Source organism: Nomascus leucogenys, chromosome 2 (genome assembly GCF_006542625.1).
Source record: "Nomascus leucogenys isolate Asia chromosome 2, Asia_NLE_v1, whole genome shotgun sequence".
Lineage (NCBI taxonomy): Eukaryota > Metazoa > Chordata > Mammalia > Primates > Hylobatidae > Nomascus > Nomascus leucogenys.
In genome coordinates this window covers 17162748-17186645 of record NC_044382.1, presented here as the reverse complement: position 1 = coordinate 17186645, position 23898 = coordinate 17162748, and the positions used below count along the sequence as shown (strand labels likewise).

The 23898-nt window shown below is 38.7% G+C and overlaps 1 protein-coding gene across 3 annotated transcripts in view; it reads right to left on the bottom strand.

Moving 5' to 3' along the window:
- GABRB2 (gamma-aminobutyric acid type A receptor beta2 subunit) overlaps window positions 1-22766 on the bottom strand; it is a 257751-nt gene extending 234985 nt beyond the window's left edge. Inside the window, exons 1-4 of one of the 3 annotated variants that reach the window (XM_003268612.4) lie at window positions 22316-22766; window positions 20986-21214; window positions 20741-20832; window positions 19652-19719 (exon numbers count right to left, since the gene is read on the bottom strand). In XM_003268612.4, the coding sequence (XP_003268660.1) occupies window positions 19652-19719; window positions 20741-20832; window positions 20986-21062 (237 nt within the window). In that variant the 5' untranslated portion in view covers window positions 21063-21214; window positions 22316-22766. Of the gene's footprint in view, window positions 1-19651; window positions 19720-20740; window positions 20833-20985; window positions 21215-21880; window positions 22185-22315 lie in introns of those variants that run through there. The other 2 variants (XM_030825581.1, XM_030825577.1) reach the window with 2 other exon arrangements.
- Between the last annotated feature and the right edge of the window lie 1132 nt (window positions 22767-23898).

The window sequence follows — 23898 nt, the reverse complement described above, 5'->3', positions numbered from 1 at the left end:
CAAATCAGAAGCCTGAAATTATAGAAATGTAGTGCATTATATACTTTAATATGAAAACAACCATCTAGCATAGATATTTCATTTTGCATTTGAAATGTATATTTAGTAAAATAATGCATAATAGCATGGGATACCAGCTTTGTTTTAATTTGCCTAGATTGAATTACAGGAAGCACTTTTTCTTATCCAAGGACATAGTTCTTTCAAACTGACACAAATGGCATTGTTATTTATTTTACCTTATATCCAATCCGACTAATGCTTCTAACTTAAGTTTCCCAGTATTAGACAAATCAACCTGGAGGTGATAAGTTCTTATTTAAACAGAAAAAATAAAAATTTCATACCAAAATTTATATATAGTGTGTAGAGGTGAGTGTACACATGCACATATCTACATGTATGACAACCAAATATTGCATGCTATTGATAAGGCTGGCCTAGTTTATATAAATTCTTTTCTCCTACAATTTCTGAGCTTTTGCCTTTTTCTCAAAGGTACATTTGATATAACCAACACAAAAGTTACAATTCAATGAAAGACTTTCTAAATCTTCTAAAATGTATATGGTTTATGTATTCTAAAAGACATAACATATTTTGAGATAATTTCTGGAAATCTTGAACTTCATGCACAACTAAACCATTCTTAGCTGAGTGGATCAACATGATAATAAAAACTGTTCGGTAAAGCAGACTGACAATTCAATGTATTCAAAATGGTCAAACCAATTGTGAACTTAGACTACCATAGTGGGAGAGCTTTTGTGACCCTCAGTCTTTAGGTGATCAAGCCTCTGAATGTAAGTCATGTCCTGATTTAGTATAGAATGGAGACAAGTTATCACTCTAAAACAGGTGTATGAGGCAATATCACACACATTGTGTCAGTTAAGCTGTTTTATTCTGAGTGTAAATGCTCTTATTATGGAAGATCTCTTATTTGTAATGATATCATTTATACTTCAAGTAAGGGACAACAGAGTTTAGACACAGCATGTGCTGATGATTTGGCATACTATACTCAAATAAGTTTTTTTTTTATTTCCATAAGACATCCAAAGCACCTCATGCATACATTGAAATGGAAATGCTAGCCTAAGTTGTAAAGTTAAAAGACAACCATCTTCTGATAGTTATATAATCTTTGTTCATTTGGCCAAGAATCAAAAGTAATAATTGAATATAAGAATCCCATTGACAATAACCATAAAAACCATAAAGTACTGAAGTATAAATTAAACAAGAATTATGTAAGACTTATGGGCATAATTTAATAAGAAATATGCAAGACCTACATAGAGAAAACTGTAAAATTTTACCAAAGAACATAACAGAATATGTATAAAACGGGAAACATATCGTGTCCTTCAATAGAAAGAACCAATCCCGTTGAGAAGTAAATTTCTTTCTGTATTCCTCAATAAACTTTAAAGCAATTACAACAAAAATAGTAGTAGCATTTTTAAATTGCCAAAACTTAAAGATTGTATGGAAGCATAACTATTTCATAATGGTCAAGTATAATTAAGTAGAAACGTAATGAGATCTGTCTTACATTTAATGTTAGAGTAATTAAAACCACATAGTATTGGCACAAAAATAGGGAGAAATATTAATGAAGCAAATTACAGAGCAGAAACACAGACCTAAGGACAAGAAGGATTTCCTATGTAACATTTCAAATTAGTAGTGAAAGGACAGATTATTTCAGTAAATTTTATTATTACAACTATCTGTCAATCAATCTACCTACCTGTCTATCTATTGGTATTTCTGCTTCAGAACTTACACCAAAATATATTTCAAATGAACACAAATTTTATGTGAAAATTTTCATAAAACACTGGAATAATATCTGAATATTTATTTTTTAAAAATATTGGTGTGGAGTTTTCAAAGTCTAAAAACCAGGATCAAAAATCATAAAGTAAGAAATTAACCTATTTTGGTGTGCATAAATAAAAACCTTCTGGACAATCAAATAGATTATTCACAAAGTTATTATACAAGGAAATATGTCTGCAAAATGTGATATAGGCTCAATAGCCTTAATACGTAAAACGTTACAACAAATCAATAAGAAAAAAATGAATTGTCCAATAGAAAATAAATTAATAGATGACATACAAAGGCAATTCAGGGAGAAGAAATACAAATGGCCTATAAACACAGAAGAGTGTCTGAGATAGTTAACTGGCAATAAAATTTAGTTACTCATGGAAATTAACTATTTTATAGATTAGTAAAGATGAAAAGAATGTATATACTGACAGAGATGCCCAGGACTGAGAGGTGTGAGTGCAAATGGAATTCGCACACACAGGTGGTGTGAATATAAACTAGCACATTTTTAAGGAACTGTGGCTTTGTAACAAGTATCAGTGCCTAAAATATACATGTTCTGGGGTCCAGTAATCCAACTCCTAAGAATTTACCAAAGAAAATAATTTTACAAATACATCAAATATGAATACACAGGAGTATTTAATATAACTTAGTTCACAATAGCCAAAGTACCCAAATGATCATAATGTCCATCAACAGAGGACTGATTTAACAAGAATGCTGCATTCACACAAGGGAATTCTATGCAACTGTTATAAAAATTATAGATCGCATCAAAAGATGTTCACAAAACATTAAGAGCAAAACTCATATTTGAAACACAATATATAACACATCTTATTTTATTTCATGTGCGTTCATGTGAATTCCTATGAAGTCTGAAGATACTATGATCGTTTGGCTAACAGTAGTTGTATCTGGGTGATGACACTGAGATCTTCACTTTTCATTATAGTTTATTATATTTACCGATTTCTGCAGTGGACATAAATAAGTAACAAAAATGATTCTGATAAAAATATGCCAGAATATTAAGAAAATTATGTAACAAGGAAATTTACCTGCCTTACAAAGTAAACATAATGGCTTTCATTTAATTTCCATAATTTCTAAATATAGAAATAGTTTTCTAGAATTTAAGAAATTTGTACAGGTTTAAATATCATCAGTGACAAATTCAGGACAAAGCCAGGACTGCCAAGTCTCCTGTCTTTCATCCAAATGTTGACCTTTTCAGAATAATTATAGGAATAATTTATCAAAAAATGTAATAGCATCTTTTAACCTAAGGATTGTTTGCTTTCCAAAGAAATACAGAACTTGGTTATTATTTTTAAATATTATGCATATATGTAGTATTATAATATGGTACATCTACAATGATTTTGTTATTATTTTTTATTAATCCAGTTGAATATTTGATAAAGCAGAAAAAAATAGATTAGAAACTTTTTTGAACAACGGATTATTCCCAATCTTAAAAATCACAAGTGAATTCAAACTGAAGTCTTTGATCTTGAAATACAACACAATTGTTATTTCACACAAAGTTTAATATCAGTTTACTAAGTATTCTGAGATAGGTATGCCACCTCATTAAAATAACATGTATGACATGAAGGGGTGCATCTAAAAGTCTCTTATAAAATTTAATCAAAACATAATTTTGCTCTTAATTCTCAGGATTAGCATATACTTTTTTTCAGAATGGATTCTTGGGGCAAGAAATGCATTGATTCTCCAGCAATGAAAGATGATTTACAACAACCAAGAAAAAGGTAAATTATAATTTTTCAATATATACACAAATTTAAATGATGCTGAAACAGTGATAATTACTAGTTGATTAATTTCAAAATAACTTAGACTGTGTACTTCTACAATAGTACAGATTTCATTATTTACGTTCTATTTGTTTGATTTATGTGGGTTTCCCAAAAGTCATTTAGGAAGCTGGCATGCTGACTATTAACAATCAACCTGGGAGACTATGATGGAGGAGCTTCCATTTGAAAATTTCAAATTTTCTTTCCTTTAACATCAGAAGAACACAAAATAAATGGGAGAGGAGAAAAATCGGGCCCAAATCCCAGCTCCAGCACTTTCTAGCTGTAGCATAGGAGGTTTGTATTGTCTTGGTTCTCACAGGTTCTAGCTTCACAAAACTCTAACCTTCAATTTCTCCATTTGTAAAATGTGATAATACTTATTTCATAGCTTTTGAGAATGAAATAGGAAATTATTTTAAAATTACATTTCATTTCATAGACGTTTCTCAATAAATGGTAGTAATTTTTAGTAGTGTTACTAGTCGTAATCAAATATATCCCTATTGTATGTCAAAGTTCTAATGTAATTTTTTCAAATCTCATTTTCAATTGACCCTTCTAAATTAAAATATTGGTTTGTAAACTATTAAATGGTTAAAAGAACAGAGAGAATTTACATGTATTTTGATATTTTTATTCCGTATTTAAATCCAAAACAACAATTCCTGATTATAAACACATTCTTACATGGTAAGTCTTTACTATATACTTTTAATATTCTTTTATACCAAACAAAACATAGCTACAATGTAAAATAGGCCTTCTGCTATTTCTCAAATACTGAATACACATTCCTTAAGGATAGTAACCACATATGTCTGTCCCTCTCTCCATCTCCCTCTCTGGATCCCTCTGTCTCTGTATCTCTTTAAAGTCCAACAGCATAAGTAGCGTTTGATTGAATTGGGTTTTAGTCTCACCTCGAGTGCACTATGCACTAAAACAACAACAAAACAGAAAACCCAGAGCTCCAGCATTGTGACTATTTTTTACACGAGAACGTGAACAATTAAGACGTATTTTGTCCAAATCTGGGAATTTTAACACCTGGACATATTTATAACATTTTCCTAAATGCTACATTTGACTAAAGCAGCCTAATTAAAAATGTCCCACTAAATGACAAATTACTGTCTAACTGGACTACCTGGTGATAATGATCAGAGCTGGTGGTAAAATAACAAGATAAAGCCATTTTAAAACATGGTTTTCAAGCTGGCCCATTAAATAGACAGGAAGAGGTTTATGGTCTCTTAGGAAATGTACAATTATGATATTAAAACGATAGTTGATCTTTCTAAATAACCAGAGGGATATATTTGCCAGGAAATCTTACTCTGTAGTGTTACAAAGCAATTGGAAAAAATGTATCTCTTCCAATTTCTTATAGAAGAGAAATTTGCCTCAAAATTGCAGTCTAAGAAAAGCATTCCCCCAAATCTGAAGGAAATGTAAAGAAATTCTTTGCTTTTTCTTGTGGTCTATAATTCTACAGCTCTTTCCTTTGAAAATGTGGCAAGGACTTAAAATATTATGACTTTTAAAATAACAAAGGTGCCATTTTTCAGTGAATTCTGTTTAAAAAAGAATGGTTTGCTACACACGAATACTAATAGGATTCAAGTAAACACTTGTGAGCATTCTCTCAAGGCATGCACCAGATGCAAATGTGCACAGCCTCCCAGATCAGCCCTACCCACGTCAGAAGCACACTGGCTTAACAGTGCTTGAAAGAGGAATGGTGCACCCAACTGATCAAAGAACACTTCAAGAGATCTTCAGTCTATTAACTCAAATATTCATTTGGCAAAAGAAACACAAATATGAATTACAGAATAAGTCCTGAAGTTTCTTTGTCTGTATGTCAAGGAAAATAATAAACAAAACTATCTAAATTGTGTTTTTTGGAGTATGGTGGCTTGAACAATGAAAGGCACACAGAAATGGTGATTAGATTTTACAACCTAAAAATTGACACCTGCTCACTCATATTTAAAACTCTTTTAACATCTCTGCTTCTTAGTTTATGGCATTCTTTAAAATAATTCACAAATCATTTCATTCATGACTAATGTTAAAAGTATTTCTGGAAAAATCTACAGTTGATGAAAATTCTATGCCCTCACAAAAACCTGACAATTTTTTAAAGATTATCTTTATATGCTTGTTTAAAAGGCAGCTGTTCAATTATTTAGCCCTTTGTCAATTCAGCTAACTTGTAGTTCAAAGAAACAAGAAAATTCAATACTGATTTCAAAACAAACACTCCCTCTTGAGAGGGATGAAAAACACACTCTACAAAACATTATTTTTTTCTATGTTAATGCTTTAGACTCTACAGAGGTTTAGACTGTAGAGGTTGCAAGGTAGGAATAAATGTGACTATATTCATAGAGAACAGTAATCACTTTTGAATGATCCATATTACATACCTATGATTCAATATCTTCCAGTAGCAGAGTAATATGCAGAAGAAAACCAACTGTAATCTTCCATTATTAATCACTATATTATTTCTATGAGAAATTTAAAAAACTCAAAACTGGTGTCAGGGTGAATATGAGATGAAAATATTACAGCTTGCTTATATTTTATCAGATCCTCTTTAAATTTCTATTTCGGATATGTTTGATAACATACACTGCATATTAATACATAAATAAATATTTATTTATTGAGGCTTCATTCTCAACAATGCTGCTTACCAGTGTGTGACCTTGGAGAAGTTCACTACTCAAACTTTAGTTTGCTCATCTTTAAAATGAGGACAGTAATAGTCCTTAAGTTATGAAGTTAATGTGAGGTTTAAGTTACCTAAAACTTACTATACTTCTTCACGCAGGGTACTTAGCACATGGTAACAGCTCAACAGCCATGAGCTGTTACTAGAGACACATACAGGGGTGAATGTTTCGGTGGTCAAAATTTTGAATTATTTTTCACACTTTTGTTTCAATTATCACAAACTTGTATGTAATACACCCTAGGTAAATAAGCATTCATATGTATGTATATATGTGTATATCTATGTATACGTGTAGCATATCTGTGTGTATATGTATGTGTGTGTCTGTATTACCCACTCAGTCAGCCCACTTCAATTATTGTCACAAAAGCCCACATTACAACTAGAGACTGGTTAGTTGCTGTCCAATTACTTTATATATGATAATGTTAGCTTCCAATTTCACTATAAAGCTAGTATTCCTAAAACAGCGATCCTCCCAGGGAGTACCTGAATGCCATCTTGGACCTACCGACTCGGATTCTGGTGTATGCCCAGAAAATATGAATATTCACACTAGACTCAGATGATTATTGCATAAAAAAGTTTGAGAATCACTGTAAAAATGTATTCTCAACATTTTATTTTGAGTCCTCTACCTGAGGGTTACACCCCTCTCATGTCTCACTGTCTGAGACATTCTTCTCTCCCTCAACTCTTCACTTCCCCCATAGGGCAATTAAGATGATTCCTTCCAGATTCCAGAGAGAGCCATACCTGTGTGTAAGAACTATCTCATATCTTTCTTCTACACAGCTTAATTGGTGTAGAGCCTATAAAGTTAGCAGTTGATAAATATTTCCTGGTTGCCTGATATGACAGTCCTTCGACTACTCCTCCAACAAATTCATTCCATATTTCTTGAGCTTCTAAATTGAATGGCATGTGAGAAGTACTGGGGATGCATGCAAACATGGTCCATATATTTGTGCACCTGGACATCTCCTGTCTTTCTCTGAGGCTTACTCATGTATTGCTTTTCTAAGACACGTGCAGATTCACCCTAAAGACTTCATTAATTTAATGGTTGCCTTTGTGTTAGGAGAGAAGTCATTTCATCTTCAATTGCCCAGACAATTACTTCTAGGTTAAGACCTCTTGGCAGGTAAATAGGCAGTAGATGCCAAATTGTATAGCAAGAAAATGAAACTTGGCAATAGGAATGCCGATAGAATGTAACAAAGAGAACAACAGCAAGAGCCAATGGGCTAAACATACCCCCTATATTTTTCTATATAAATCATGACAAGATATTATAAACCAATTTCTCTCCTTGTGTAATAAAATATATATTTTTCAAATAAAATGCACGAATGGAAGCAACAAAAATCCTTCATTTGTATCTTTTAAAACTCACAGACATCTAATTACTTCGTTCTCTTTTAACGGCCTGTTTCAAAGTATCTTTATGCCATCCAAAAATGTAATTGATTTTGGAAAAACTAAGTAATATTAAGATGGAAACAGAGTAAAGTATAGCTGTATAAATACGAGTTAGAGTCATATAAAACTTAAAAAATAGATTTACATTTAGATGCTATTTAAACTCAGTTATTTATTTTGCATATAATTTGCATGTTATTGTTATTGTTGCTCAAGTAAATAATGGGTTCCTTTATTTTCAAATAATCTATAGCAAAAATATTGGCCAGTAATCTATAAAACATATTTACTAAGACTCCTTTCTTTGGAAAAAAATAGATAATAAATTCAAAAGTAATTAATAATGTGCTCATATGTTTGCATATGTTGTAAGCTCATAGAACATGGAAAAACACACAATAGTTTGCATCGGTGGTAGTAGTGGTATGTATTTTTTAATAAAACTGTAAAACTATGGTCTGTCAATTGCAAATGTAGACTATAATGCTCTATAAAATAAGTGAATGCAATGGGTAGGACATGAATAAGAAAATAGACTAAAACTGGAAGGTAGTATAGGCAAGTGAAAACACAATGTTAATGAAGTGATAGGGATATAGATAATATTTACCTTTGATGTTTGTTGGTATTTTAAAATTGTTTTTCCCACAATGTGCTACTGACCATAAATGAAAATGGTAATTAGGTACAAAAGCCATTACTCAAAAAGAAAATCTTTCCTCTACTTTCTTGGAGACAAAAGCACAGCACAATTTTTTACAATAGTGGCTCTCAACCTGAAACAATTTTGCCCCCAAGGGCGCATTTGATAATTTTTGAAGACATTTTTGGTTTTCGCCATTTCAGGAATGCCAGTGGCATCTGTTAGGTAGAAACTAGGGATTCAGTTAAACATCTTACAATGCACAAGATAGCCCCAACAAGACAGAATTATCTGGCTCCAAATTCCAATATAGCCAGGGTAAAGAAAACCTGCTATAGAATGATTATAAAATAAATAATTGCCCTTTCCCCTCACCAGAACTAAGCCCTCCTTCCCAAGAAAAATACTTTCTCTGACTTACATTCTTGTAGGAATTTCCATGAATATTTAATCCTCTCGGAAAGAGAGAAAGCTAAAACCCGCATGATGTGCTTCTGAAATATGAAATTCAAGATACTTCCCTTGTCTGCTTTCACTTGCAGGGTAAACGCACAGTCAGATCCTTACTTCACACTAGAGTCAAGTCAGAGAATTGTTGAAGGAAAAAAGCAACAGTAAAAGATGTGCTGTAAGAATTAACCAAGAGAAATAGAAACTGGCACTGTCAAGTGGGTACTGCCTAAAAATAGATGAATTAAGTATTCTAGAGATGTAAACTTTATGATGAACTGCATTTATATTATGTGGGATAGAGTGAGGAAAGACTGGAAAAAAAGAAGAAAAAACCCAGAGAAGAAAAATACTCAACCACCTTTAAGAGAATTATATGCAGGAGCAATTTCTCAGTAAGCATAAAAATTCATTCTCATTATTGAAAATTCAACTGAAAATTAGGTCTTGATAATAAAAGAAAAAAAGAAAAAGATGTAGAATATTCATATAGTGCCCACACATATCCTAAAACTACTGAGACAGCTTACAGTTCTTGAACATATACCAGGCAACATTTTCTGATAAATATTTACCATAAATTTTTGACATTAATGGTTACCTGACAGATTTTGCTGAAGCAATAGGAAAATTATTAGACAAGTTAACAAATGGTACCCATTCACAATGAAAGAAATTATGACACAATCAACATCTTCAACTCCTCAATGTTTTATATAAATCTTTCTTTATTGCTTGGGTTAAATTGTGCTCAAGAGATGTAATATAAAATATAAGTTTATCAAGGAGAGTTATATTATTCACACTGTGAATATTATATAATGCACTGTGTATTACATTTAACACACTGTGAATAAAGTACCTACTTAAAAATATATATTTTTTAATTAAATTAAGGTTTTCTTCAAGGTGGAGTAGAGAGCAGAAACAGTAATATTTGAGGAAGGATTTGTTTATTTGGTCCACCAACTCTTTCCAAAAAAATAAGAGAAAAAACAACAACTATAACAAAACAAGGTCCTCGTGGAATGCAAATGGTCAAAAAATATGGCTTTGCTACATTTTAAAATGCAGTGTAACAAGATGGCTAAGATTGAGAGATGTGAAGGCAGTCATTTGCTAGCTATGTGACTTTGAACAAATCACTTAACCTCTCTGGGCCTCAGTTTCCCCTTTTTAAATAGGCTAATAGTGGCTATCTCAGTTTTTATAAGAGGACTGGTTAACTTGAAGTGCCTTAACACAATACCTGCACAAGTTAAAAACTCAATACAAGGTAGTGCCCTGGTTTGGATGTTTGTCCTCTCCAAACCCCATGTTGAAATTTGATCCCCAGTGTGGCTCTGTTGGGAGTTTGGGCCTGACGGGAGGTGCTAAGAGTCACGGGGGGGGGGGGGGGGGGCACAGAGCTCTCATGGGTAGATCCATGCCTTATCTGTGGAGTAAGTTCTCATTCCATTAGTTCCACTGAGAGCTAATTATTAAAAAGAGCCTGGTACCTCCCCCTACTGGCTTCCCCTTGTGCCAGGTGATATCTCTGCACAGGAAGCCAGTTCCATGTCTGCTTCTGCTTTTAGTTGAAGCAGCCTGATGAGGACCTCACCAGATGCAGATGTTCAGTCTTGAAATTTCTAGCCACCGGAATGGTGAACCAAATAAACTTCTTTTCTTTATTGATTATACAGTCTCAGGTACTCTGTTGTAGCAACACTAAATGGACTAAGACAAGTAGCTATAATTATTTCCTTATATTCATGTTATGATGATGGTGGAGAATGTTGAGCACTGTACGTAAGTTCAGGAGGGGATGAGAGGAGAAACAGAAGGAGGAAAAGAGGAAGAAGAAAACAAAATTGTGCCCAAAATTGTCTTGGCATAATTTGTTTGGAATTAAAGCTGTCTGTGGTCACTGAGTGTTCACACCTCCTTTACTCTACTTTATGCTTCCTGAGTGAACTCATTTACCTATTTTCACAGCAGCCAATTTTAACCTCCTCTAATTCCAATATAAAGTGTCTAGTACGTTCACAGAGAATATATAAGTCTTCAGGCAAGCCTTTAGTTTCCACTCCTGCTACCCACTTTGTATCTTCAACCTACTCCTTTCTAAAGATTGTTTCTCCACCAAACTATATATGACTCTCACTCTGTCACCCAGGCTGGAGTGCAGTGGCACGATCTCGGCTCACTACAACCTCCGCGTCCCAGGTTCAAGCAATTCTCCCTGCCTCAGCCTCCTGAGTAGCTGGGATTACAGGCATGCACCACCACACCCAGCTAATTTTTGTATTTTTAGTAGAGACGGGGTTTTGTAATGTTGGCCAGGCTGGTCTTGAACTCCTGACCTCAGGTGATTCACCCACCTCGGCCTCCCAAAGTGTTGGGATTACAGGCGTGAGCCACCATGCCTGGGTATATATGACTTTTTAAAAGCAATTTCCCCCTCCCTACATCCCTTCAGAACCAAACTTCTCAAAAGTGTAGTCTACCACCGAAACTCCTCTTGTTACATTTCACCAGTGCGCTCCTGTTACTCTATCTAGGAGAAAATTTTCATGATTTATTTCAATTGATCACTGTGGCATCTGACATAGCTGACTATTTGCTTCTCAAACTCAGGTTTTAAGACGTGATTATCTGGAGTATCTCGTACTAACTCTCTGACTGCTACTTATTTATCTCTTCTGTGGGCTCCTTTTCTGTCTTCCACTACCTAAAATATGGGGCTCACCAGATTTCCATTTTTAGCTGTCTTTGCATTTTGCCTTTTAAATTTTATGTATTCACAAAGTCAGAAGCACTGCTTATAAGCTGACAATGCTCAGTTCATCTCTCTATATGACTGCTTCCTGACCTGTACACCTATATTTTCCAATCGCCTGCTGGTTGTATCCATTTGGAGATTCCATGTGTATCGAAAACACAAATCAACATTTCCCAAAGTGAACTCACTATCTGCCCACATGCCTCATCCCCTTGACCTCCACTCCCCTTCCTGTCTTCCCTATATCAGTAAGGGATACTATGAGAATCATGGGATTCACTAAGCCCTGTCACTTTCATCTTATAAACACAATAATTTTATATCTTCTTTTTTTGCACTCCTGTCTTAGTTCATCACATCTTCCCGAAATTTTGCAGTAGGTTTTCATCTCATCTTCCAATGTTAAATTTTGCTCCACTTCAATCCACCCTCTACACTTCAGAACCATCTTCGATAGGTGTGAATCTGTTCATGCAATTCTATTGACATCATTTCATAGGCCCCTACAGGCTTTGGACAAATATTCAATTATTGAGCAAGACACAAAAATGGTCTTCATCATTTGATCCCCACCTACGGCTTCAACACCAACTCTATCCTTTCCTCACTCCCACTCCAGTCTTTTAAAACGACTTCCAAATCCCTAATACCATTTATTTATCCTGTGCCACACCCCTCTATGTTATTCTTTCTGCTTGGAACATCTATCCACACATTTCTAATCCCCCTCTTCACCTGACTCGTTTCCGTGTAATACATTAGTATATTCCCACTATGCCTTGTGTATATCCTCTTTCAAAGCACTCATGACCCCATATTGTGATTCTTTCTACACTTGTTGTTCCAAATGGTGAATACCTGACTTTGTGGGCTATGATTCTGTGTTCTATTTCCCCATATAAATAGTACAGTGTGTAGCAAATAGTAATACATTACTACTATAGAAGTGAATTTTTCACTCAATACTTGTGGCATTCACCCAGGGTCAAATATCCAAATAACCATTTGTATATAAAGCAAAACCACACCGGGAGAGACATCATAACCTTGTCGTGATGTAATTTATAAACATGATGGAGGAAGACAGAATAAATATGTAAAATATAAACCATATGAAATACCAAATACCCAGACAAGTGACAAAATCAACAAGTGACGAAGGAACTTATAGGAGACAAAGACCGTGAGGCACTTACTTGGCTACTAAGAAAGTCTTACAGAAAAGGAAAGACTTAAGCTAGGCATAAATACAGTAAGAACCTGATGTAACTACCTAGGTGGCAGTGGCTCAAGCCTGTAACCCCAGCACTCTGGGAGGCCAAGGGTGAGGAAATCGCTTGAGCTCAGGAGTTTGAAACCAGCCTGGGCAACATGGTGAAACCACACCTCTACTAAATATACAAAAATTAGTTGGGCATGGTAGCACGTGCCTGTAGTCTCAGCTACTCGGGAGACTGAGATGACAGAATTGTTTGGGCCCAAGAGGTGGAGGTTGCAGTGAGTCAAGATTGTGCCACTGCACTGCCTGGGCAACAAAGCGAGACAACTGTCTCAAAAGAAAAAAAAAAAGTAAACACCTAGATAATATATTTCATGAGGTCAGGGGATGGGCTGGTCTCATTCACTACTCTGTCCATAAGGCCTAATACATGCCTGGATCATAGTAGCTGCTAAATAAGTTTGTTGAATGAAATTTTAAACTGTGCAGCTGGTGATGCAAGAAAACATCTGTTTAAAAAACAGCAGCACTTTTCTCCATTTGCCATTCCATAAAAAGGTAATTTGTGTATGTGTTTACTAGAACTCTTTCCTCAAAAGTGAAATATTGCTTCACTCTTTGGTTGGCAAATGTGTTGTTTTAAGATGGAGAAGAATCTGCTTTAAATGAAGAGGAAGCTATTTCAGTCCATAATCCTCAGAGCCAAAATTTGAATCTTAAAATGCACTTTTCATCAAAGAATCTTAACAAAAAGATTCCTGCCAATTTAACCACGACATCTAAAAATATTTCATTCCAAGGCCAAGCTTTCTGCTCAGGAGCATTCTAATTGAGACCACATTCTTCCAAAGATCTATTGAACTGACAGTCACCTAAGTCACATGGTTCTGACACCACCACTAGCTTTCTCAGTAAGGACTCACAACTGCATGCCACTTAGGAGTTCTGCATTTTCCTCATGATTTTCTAGATTTTCAAATTTTCCTGCAACTTCTTTATACCCAATAGAGCTACTATAACTAGCCAAGTCAGAGAAACATGGAACTTTGAATTGCAAGCCAAGTTAATATATCCTTTCTCAATTAAAACATAGTAAAACTGAGACTTGGTAAATTATATTGCCAACCCAAGCACACTTAAGACAGTAGCTGGAGTGGACACTGGGTCTCTTGAGTTGTCTTCATTAAGTATGTTCATAGACGACCAATAAACTTACACGAAGGCATACCTCAGAAAGATACTGCTGGCTCAGTTCCAGACCACCACAATAAAGTGAATATCCCAATAAAGCGAGTCTCACAGTTTTTTTGGTTTCTTAGTGCCTACAAAAGTTATGTTTACACTATACTGTATCTAATAAGTGTGAAATAGCATCATGTTAAAAATGTACATACCTTAATTTTAAAATACTTTATTGCTAGAAAATACTAACAATCATCTGAGCCTTCAGGGAGTAGTAATCTTTCTGCTGATAGAATGTCTTGGCTCCATGTTGATGGCTGCTGACTGAGCAGGGTTGTGGTTGCTAAACGCTGGGGTGGCTGAGACAATTTCTTAAAATGAGACAACAATGAAGTTTGCTATATCAATGGACTCTTCCTTTCACAAAAGATTTCTCTGTAGCATGCTATCCTGTGTGATAGCATTTTACCCATAGCAGAAATTCTTTCAAAATTGAAGTCAAACCTCTCAAACCCGGCTGCCACTTTATCAACTGAGTTTATGTAATATTCTAAATCCTTTGTTGTCACTTCAACAATGTTCACAGCGTCTTCACCGAAAGTAGATTCCATCTCAAGAAACCACATTCTTTGCTCATCCATAAGAAGCAACTTGTGCACTGAAGTTTGATCATGAGATTGCAGCAATTCAATCACATCTTCAGGCTCCACTTCTAATTCTAGTTCTCTTGCTATTTCCACCACATCTGCAGTGACTTCCTCCACTCAGGCCTTGAACACCTCAAAGTCATTCATGAGAGTTGGAATCAATTTCTTCCAAACTCCTGTTAATGTTGCTGTTTGAACCTCCTCTCATGAATCATGAATGTTCTTAATGGTGTCTAGAATGGTAAATCCTTTCCAGAAGGTTTTCAATACTTTGCCCAGATTCATCAGAGGAATCACTGTCTATGGCAGCTATAGCCTTACAAATTGTACTTCTTAAATAAGACTTGAAAGTCAAAATTGCTCCTTGATTTATGGGCTACAGAATGGATGCTGTGTTAGCAAGCATGAAAACAACATTAACCTCTTTGTACATCTCCATCAGAGCTCATGTGTGAATAGGTGCATTGTCAATGAGCAGCCATTATTTTCTTCTTGTTGTTTGTTTTCTGATTTTAATATTATTATTATTATTATTATTATTATTATTATTTTGAGACAAGTTCTCGCTCTGTCACCCAGGTTGCAGTGCAGTGGTGTGATCTCAGTTCACTGCAACCTTTGCCACCCAGGCTCAAGTGATCCTCCACCTCAGCCTCCTGAGTAGCTGGGACTACAGGAACATGCCACCATGCCTAGCTAATTTTTGTATTTTTTTGTAGAGACAGGGTTTCACCATGTTGCCCAGGCTGGTCTTGAATGTCTGGGCTCAAGGTATTTGCCAGCCTCAGCCTCCCAAAGTGTTGGAATTACAGGCATCAGCCATTGCACCCGGTTGAGCAGTAAGTCAGTAAGAATCTTTTTTTTTTTTTTCTGAGCAGTAAGTCTCAACAGTGGGCTTAAAATGTTCAGTAAATCATGCTGTAAACAGATATGCTGTCATCTGGGCTGTGGTTTTCCATTTCTAGAGCACAGGCTGAGTAGATTTAGCATCATTCTTAAGGGACCTAGGATTTGGGGAATGGTCAGTGAACAGTGGCATTAACTTAGGGTAACCAGCTGCATTAACACCTAACAAAAGTCAACCTGTGCCTTGAAGCTTTGAAGCCCGGCATTGACTTCTCCTCTTTAGCTATGACAGTCTTAGATGCCATCTTCTTCTGATAGAAGACTCTCTTATCTAATAAAGTCTTTTGTGCAGAATAGCCAGCCATCTTCATCGATTACCTTGCATCTTCTGCATAAATTGCTGTAGCTTCTCCATCAGCATTTGCTGATACACCTTGCACTTTTATGTTATGAAGACAGCTTGTTTCCATAAACATCCTAAAGCAGCCTCTGCTAGCTTCCAACGTTTCTTCTGCATCTCCTAAGCCTTCATAGAATCAAATACAGTTAGGGCCTTGTTCTGGTAATCTGGCTTTGTCTCTAAGGGAATGTTGTGATTAGTTTGATCTTCTATCAAGAGCACTAAAACTTTCTCCATATCGTCAATAAGAATTTTCCGTTTTCCTATCTTTCATGTGTCCACTGGACTACCACTTTTAATTTCCTTCATGGATTCCTCCTTTGCATTCAAAACTTGGCTGCATGGAGCAAGAGACCTAGCTATCTGCCTGTCCCAGCTTTTGACACACTTTCCTCACTGATGTTAATCATTTCTAGCTTTTGATTTAAAGTAAGAGATGTACAACTCTCATTGTAGGGCTGTGAATTGGCCCAATTTCCATATTGTTGTGTCTCAGGGAATAGGGAAGCTCACAGAGAGGGAGACAGACATGGGGATGACCCATTGGTGGAACTGTTAGAACACACACAACATTTATCCATTAAGTTTGCCGTCTTACATCAGTGCAGTTCATGGTGCCCCGAAACAATTGCAATAGTAACATCAGAGATCACTGATCACTGATCACCACAGCAAATATAATAATAATGAAACAATTTGAAATATTGTGATAATTACCAAAATGTGACACAGAGACACAAAGTGAACACATGCTACTAGAGAAACAGGCTCATTATAGACTTGCTCATTTCAAGGTTGCCACAAACCTTCAATTTATAAAAATGCAATGTTTGCAAGGCACAATAAAGCAAACTAGAATAAAACAAGGTATATCTATATTCTGGTATTCACCCAACATAGGTAAAATGGGACTATTACTCCCCTTTAATGAATGAGTAAAGTGAGCCAAGTCTATCTGTGAATATCCTCAGGATGACTAAGCATCAGAAGTAGAACTTGCATCTGAGACTCCTGATTCACTTCAGGGCCTTTCTATCATTGTGATTTACAAGGAGCATCACACTGACATGGACATTCATTTGTCCAGTACAAATGAGTCAATGACAATTTAAATGGTCTGGTTCCCTACCATTCTTCAAAGGAAGGAATGCTATAATAAGAGAAAGTTACAATTACCAGAGATTGCAGTCCACAAAGGATAATGAGGGATAAATGTGTCTGTTAAATCAATTTTGAAGTTTCATTTAAGTAACCAATCAACCATTCTTTCGGACCTGAAGCTAATCAAAAGGCCCTAACACTCAGACCTACATACAGGGGACAACACACCATAAACATATGTTATTTAGACACCAGAGATGGAATTTCCCATCTGTTGCTCCAAAACAAATAATCATCTTTAAAAAATAAAACAAACATTACAAAAAAATTCTTTGAAGATAATTTTCAATTGTTAAGGTTGCTAGCTGAAATAAATGTTAATTTTTCAACAAGTGACAATCTAGCTGGACAAATGCATGGGTGTAGCATAAGGCTAAGTAAGGAATCTGGCTTGGAATTTTCAACACTTGGTTCTAATCATTAATGTTGCAATGTTGTCCCATTTAAAACCTGACATTCATTTTTGCACTTTCAACATCTCATGATTTTTCAGCAACATTAAATAGCTTTAAGTAATGACACTTTGCCTTAGCTGGATCTATATTTTGACTAGCAGGTCTTGGCATTGTTTCCACCTCAGATATCTCTCCAAAATGTTGCATGTAGGCAAAAAATGAATAGAACTTAAAGGAAAGAAAAATAAAAATTCTATCACCCTAAACAATGTTGGGATATAATACCTTTAAGTTATTAGCTAACCTACTGCAGCAACCTCTAGTCATCTCATGATTATCTCTTTGGGTTCTAAATTTTTCTTGATGTGTTTCACAAAGTCTCATTTTGTGGTGCTCTAAAGAGGGAGGTGGTGGTAAAATAAGACTTGGGACTGAGAGAAGAGCATAAAAAAAGCAAAATGCGAAAGAGAGGAGTCTGAATCAATCACGTGTAGGATGCACAGAATCACACCTGATTTCTATATTACTTTGTTTTAAACAGCATAATTTAGATTCATATTCCTGAGACATAAGAAGGTACCCACATTAAGACATCTTTTATTTTTATGCTGAAGCTCAAAATATAAACTGATGCAAGACCTTTCAAATTCACCAAAAGTGAATATTCGTATATCTGAGAAATTAAATACTATCCCAAGAAACATTCTCTAACCACACAGATTTTCATAATGTGAGGGAAATCTATGGTTCTGAAACATCCAATATTGTCTTTAGTCTGCGTTTATATTGCATCTGGTAAAAACTTTCTCTAAATTAGAATATGAGAAGATTAATGTCATTAAAACATTTCAGAAATAGCAGAATTCCCTTGCATACTCATAAGGTATAAGCATAGTATTCATTTACTTCAGAATCTTGTGAAATCTCGGGATTCTCTCTTATCTTTAGACAGTGTATGAGGACTATGCTGGTTACTGAGCTTCTTCTTGTTTGAATTCCGGGAATATGGAAATTTATATAATGTTGAGAACTAATTTTCAAGTCCTGAGGGGTGGCTTAGAAATGTTTTGCATAAAAGCTTATATACTATACCCCCTTATTTAATAATTAATCCAATTTCTAGACAGAACTATGCCAAAACACAACCTTCTGAAACGTGCTGTTTGCTATCAGGACTGAAAGTAACACTGGAATTCTACATTAAAATGTGGCCTATCTAGAGGGACTTTTCCAAAGCATGGGATTTTAAAAACACAGAGTAGAAAAGTCACTGGAGGAATGCCCCCAAGTATGTGGGGGCGTCTGGGACGCTTGTCTTTGCATTGCATGTCTGCAGTGTTCCAATATGGGCAGCAGGGGGAGCTCCCGATTGAAGCAAACCCCCCAACACGTGTTTCCTAGTTGGGAACACAGGCTTTTTCCTCTTAGCACTTGCCCCAAGTCCACGGAGGCAGCCACCAAGGAGTACTGCTGTCAATTAACTGTACAAGCTTAGGACATGTGGTGAATGAATTGCTGAAGTGAACGGGGATGACACATGGGTCTGAGCCTACCTTTTAGAAACAGGATGTACAATTTTTATTTTGGTGGGCAGGAGGGATTAAAGCAAGCAGCAAACAATGGAGTTGGGGCAGGAATGGGGGATGGGGGCTTGCCATTAACTGTAAACAGTCATCTTTGAAAGCAATGAGTGGGCATCAGTATTCCAGGGCCTTTATTACAGTTTTGTTTGTAGGCTATATTCTCCATTAAATGTCAAATCAAAACTCTCCCCTCTTCCCATGACCCCACATCAAATCCAGAAAGCCTTAGGAGATGAGACTTCTGTAGGGGGTCTCCTGCACGTGGCTGTATTTTACACATGAATGTGTGATGCATTTTACTCCAAGTATCTGAACCAGGTTGAAAAAATCGTTAGGGACCAGAAAGAGCCAACTCTCTAACCTCAACACAGGGGATTCTAGGGTGAAATTCCATGCTCTCACCCCCACCTCATACACATAGCCAGGCACACCCCCATCCCCAATAGTTGGCTCATTTCTCCTTCCTGTCCCCAAACGAAAGTTTGCAAAGAAGTAGTCATAAACGTCAATACTCACCATATTGACTTCAGAAACCATATCGATGCTGGCAATGTCAATGTTCATCCCCACAGCCACAGGGGGACCTGCAAAGCAAGATGGCCAGCCACGTGATTTCTTTGAACTTCATTCATTCTCAGCGAGAGTTATCCCTGGGCATAAGACACTCTGCCCAAAACCCTTCTGCACTACTCAATCTCAAATTGTTCAATTGTCTGCTTTTTTTGTTAAAAAAAAAAAAGGTAGCACGCACACACTCCTCTAAGAAATGCTGTATTGAATATGCACACACGTATGCTGTGAACAAGGGATTCCAGCTCTGTCTACATATGCATATGTCTCAGCATGTGAATGCACACAACTCACAGAAGCACAAGAATCCTTCTAGTCTAAGGGATTTTTATATTTTGCGCTGAAACCCCCTCCTCCACAGTCTTTCCCACCCCCTTCTGTGCACAGGTTTTAACTCTTTGAGCTTCATAAGAGTCTGAAGCAATATTATATGAGTCTATCAGCATATCTAGGGTTGCAGCCAGAGAGAGATTCTTCTTCCCCCTACCCTCTCTAACCCTCCCGTTTTCTCCCGACCCTCCCATCCCCCAGTCCTCCCCACTTCTGTGAGGCTGGGAGGAGTGGATTATATCCAGATATGAGCCACTGTAACCCTGGCCAGAAGAACTCTTCCAAAGTAGGAAGGCACAGGGAGTTAATGCCACCTCTCAACCAACTGCCTGCACGTCTTGTCCTAAAAAATGTTAACGGTGGCCTTCCGCAAGCCATTTTCTCTCGGCACACCATTAACTAAACTTAAGAGGTTTGTATCTCAACAAAGCAAAGACAGGGAAGCAAAGGATTCATAACAGTGAAGCTGAAAGACAGCAGTCACCAAATCTGAGTACACACTAAGAGGGTCTCATTGAAAGACCACGCAAGTGCTGGGCAGCAATAATCCAGCTTAAGTTTTGATCAGTTTCTCAATATGGTAAAATAGAGACACATTCAGGACACCACATGCACCCACAACTAGGGAGAGGGAAGAGAGCGCGCACAAAGCTCAAAAGACAGCTTCGGCTGTGGCTGGACTTATTTGCAAGGCAACCCCATTACCTCCAAAATCTGGTCTCAGACGAATGTCATAGCCTTTCAGGAGTCTATCCACCGTCTCTTTAACCAGCGACATATTACTAGGGTCATTGACACTAAAGAAAGAAATGACAATAAGCAGGCATCAATAAGGAAGCAGGCACAGCGTTTTCAGCATCGGATCCCTACTACATTTCCCTGCTCACAGAGGTATGTAGACAGAACCCTTCAAAGTGAGAACGGAAAAGAGAAACGCTGGGCACACTTACCTCTGCGCACAGACAGCGGCGATTATTAAGGGGAAAGACCAAATCCCAAAGTAGCCCCTTTTCCGCACTCTCCACATCCCTTTAGTTTTTGATGGAATTGAGGGTTTCACTGAAGAGAGGAGATCCAACTTAGTCTGCCCAGTGCAGTAATTCTAATGTGAGGCGCATGCGCACGTCGTACCAAAACATCAAAGGGGAAGCAGCGGCTGCCGGGGACCGAGCAGATTTCCTTGTTTAAAAAAAAAAAAAAAAAAAAATTAAAAGGGAAAAAGGAAAAGCATATATATGTATAATACATACATATTTGAATAATGTAGAAAAGTCACCCCACAGCAGCATCCAGAATAAAATTTTTGTTGTTATCCTTTCGTTAAGACAAAATAACTACAGCGTCTTGTAAGTTTCGGTAGTTGCAAGAGGCAGTTTTGCACCTAGCGGATTGTGGGTTTTTGGTGTGTGTGTGTGTGTCCTTTTAAATATGCAAAACCAGATTAGAAAATTAGAGGAGAGCAGGTGTGGGGTGCCAGAGGAAGATGGGTGCCGGTAACCCCACTTCTGGTCTCAGCCGGACACAGGGACAAGGAGTTTGAACTTTATTTCCTTGGCAAATAGCATGCCCTGCCTGGGGCGAGACAGGGATGGCGGGGGGCGGGAGTTGTGCAGCGGGTGGGAGGAGGGGGAGGGGGCGTTGGGAGTCGAAGAGGGAGGGAGGGAAAAAAACCAATGGGAGGAATGCTGAGCAACCCGTTGGATTTGGGGCGGGGGGTTGGGGAGGCGGGTACAGAATAAGAAAGGCACGGAAAAATAAAAAAGGAAGAAAGAGACAGAAAAGAAGAATAAAATAATGGCTGGTCTCTTCTAGTAGTCAAAGAGCAAGCTTTTCTTCACTACTCACGAGCGATTTCTTTCTCCTCTCCTCACCCTTTGCCCCCTATTACCAGAGAAGAAAACCTCGGGGTCCTGTTTTCTCGCCGTGTGACGTTCCTGACCCGCTAGTCCGGGTTATTTATAGCAGGAGGGGAGGGGGGGCGAGGGGAGCAGAAAGGCAATGCTGTCTCTCCAGGTTTCGGTCTGATTCTGCAGTGGGAATTATTAGTGGGCAGGGTGGGGTTTGGACGAGGAGGAGATGGGACGTGGAGGCGTGAGGGATGCGGGTGACGGGCGCCCTAGCGCAAGTGCGGGGGACGGGAGGGCGTGGGCGACCGCACAGCGCAGGAAGGGCAGGTGGCCGGGTGGGACGCGCCCCAGCCGGTCCCCCCGCGCCCCCTCCGCTGCGCGCACCCGCACGTACACACTTGCCGGCACACTCCCCACCGCCATCCCTCCTTACCTCGCGGGCCCGCGCTCGCCGCCCACTCCCGCCGCGTGCGGAGCTGGCGCGCCCTGCCCCTCGTCCGGGACACGGGACGGGACTCCCGGCTGTTCAGGGGCTGTACCTCTGGATGCAAGAAGCCCGAGCGGTCCCTAGAAGGCAGGCAAAATGAGGAAGAGCCCCCCACCTCCGGAGGCACTGTGTTCTCCCGCGGTCTCGGCGCCACCTCGTCTTCTTCTTCCCTTTCCCGCGCCCAGGGGACTCGCACACCCAGAGGCTGCCTCTTCCCTTACTCCTGAAGCTCAGGCGGCCTCGCCGTGGCCGCCGGGACCCGGAGGAGGCAGCAAGCTTCGGGTGGGGAATTGGGGGAGGGAGATACTCAATTCACAAAAGAAGTCTTCCCTCCGCTCCAGGGAAAGAGAGGAGCCACGGGCGGCGTGAGGTGCTACGAGTCTGGGGACACAAGGCCGTCCGAAGGAACCCGAGTCCAAACCAGTGGCTTTCCGGGTACTCCTGAGTTTATCTTGGAACTGGGGAAGAGGCGGGTAGAGTAGGTGCTCCCGCTACCCCTCCCCCAACCCCACCCTGGGTGAAGAACTGGAAAGGCCAGAGCTCAAATTTCTATTCTGGACCCCAATGCTTAGCCTCTCACTGCTGCTGCCAATCATGGTTACTATTAAGTGAGTGCCTACTTCGTGCCAGAGGGCTGCATTCATTAATTCTGACAGCAGTTCTAGCGTTTAGCTGTCACTTCAGTGTCCCCATTTTATAGATTCAGAAATTGGCTCACTGAAGTCAAGAAGCTTGCCAAGGTCACTCAGATGGCATAAGGTGAAACCAGAATTGGACTTCAGAGCCAGCGTTCCTAACCACTGAACTAGACAGCCTAGACTCCGGAGTCTCCTGAGTCAGCGACCTTGCCCGCTGCCAGCGCTTTGCTGCGGCGGGTCAAGCTCCCGGCGCCCGCGGAGCCCGCGGCGGCTGCGGGTGGAGTGGTGCGCGGACCGCACCAGCTAGCCCCGGCCGGTGTCTGCGAAGAGGAGGGGTAGCCGGCCCACAGAGTTAGCGGCAGGTGGCGGAAGTAGCTCCACAGGCTTGCGGCCCCCGCAGCCCTGTGGGCTCCTCAGGGTCCGGTTCCGTGCTGCACTCTTGACCCACTTACCTTCTGATAACCTTTCCCCTCCCCCACCTTGGTCAGATGGTCATCTGGGGGCAGTTTGTGGGGATGACTCCAGGGGAAGTGTGGAGGCGGGAGGGCTGTGAAAGGGGGGAATCCGACAGCTCCTCCAGGATGGATGATAAACAGGAGAAGAAAGCCGAGTTCCTTCACCGACCAAGGGAGTTTCTAGGTTAGGAGCAGGTAAAGCCCAGCACCATAAACATAGTGCTGATCTACCGCGCGGCGCTCTACAGACTACCAGGCTCATAGGGGCCCATCCAAAGACACACGCGCGCGTACTCACACACAGGCACACACACATGCACACGAGGGTGGGGGAGGAAGGTCTGTAAGTCTCCCATCTGTAGTTACTTGGGTTTAGCGTTACCTCAGAATGTAGAATTATGGCCAAGGAAAACTGCTGATATTCCTTTCTCTTTAC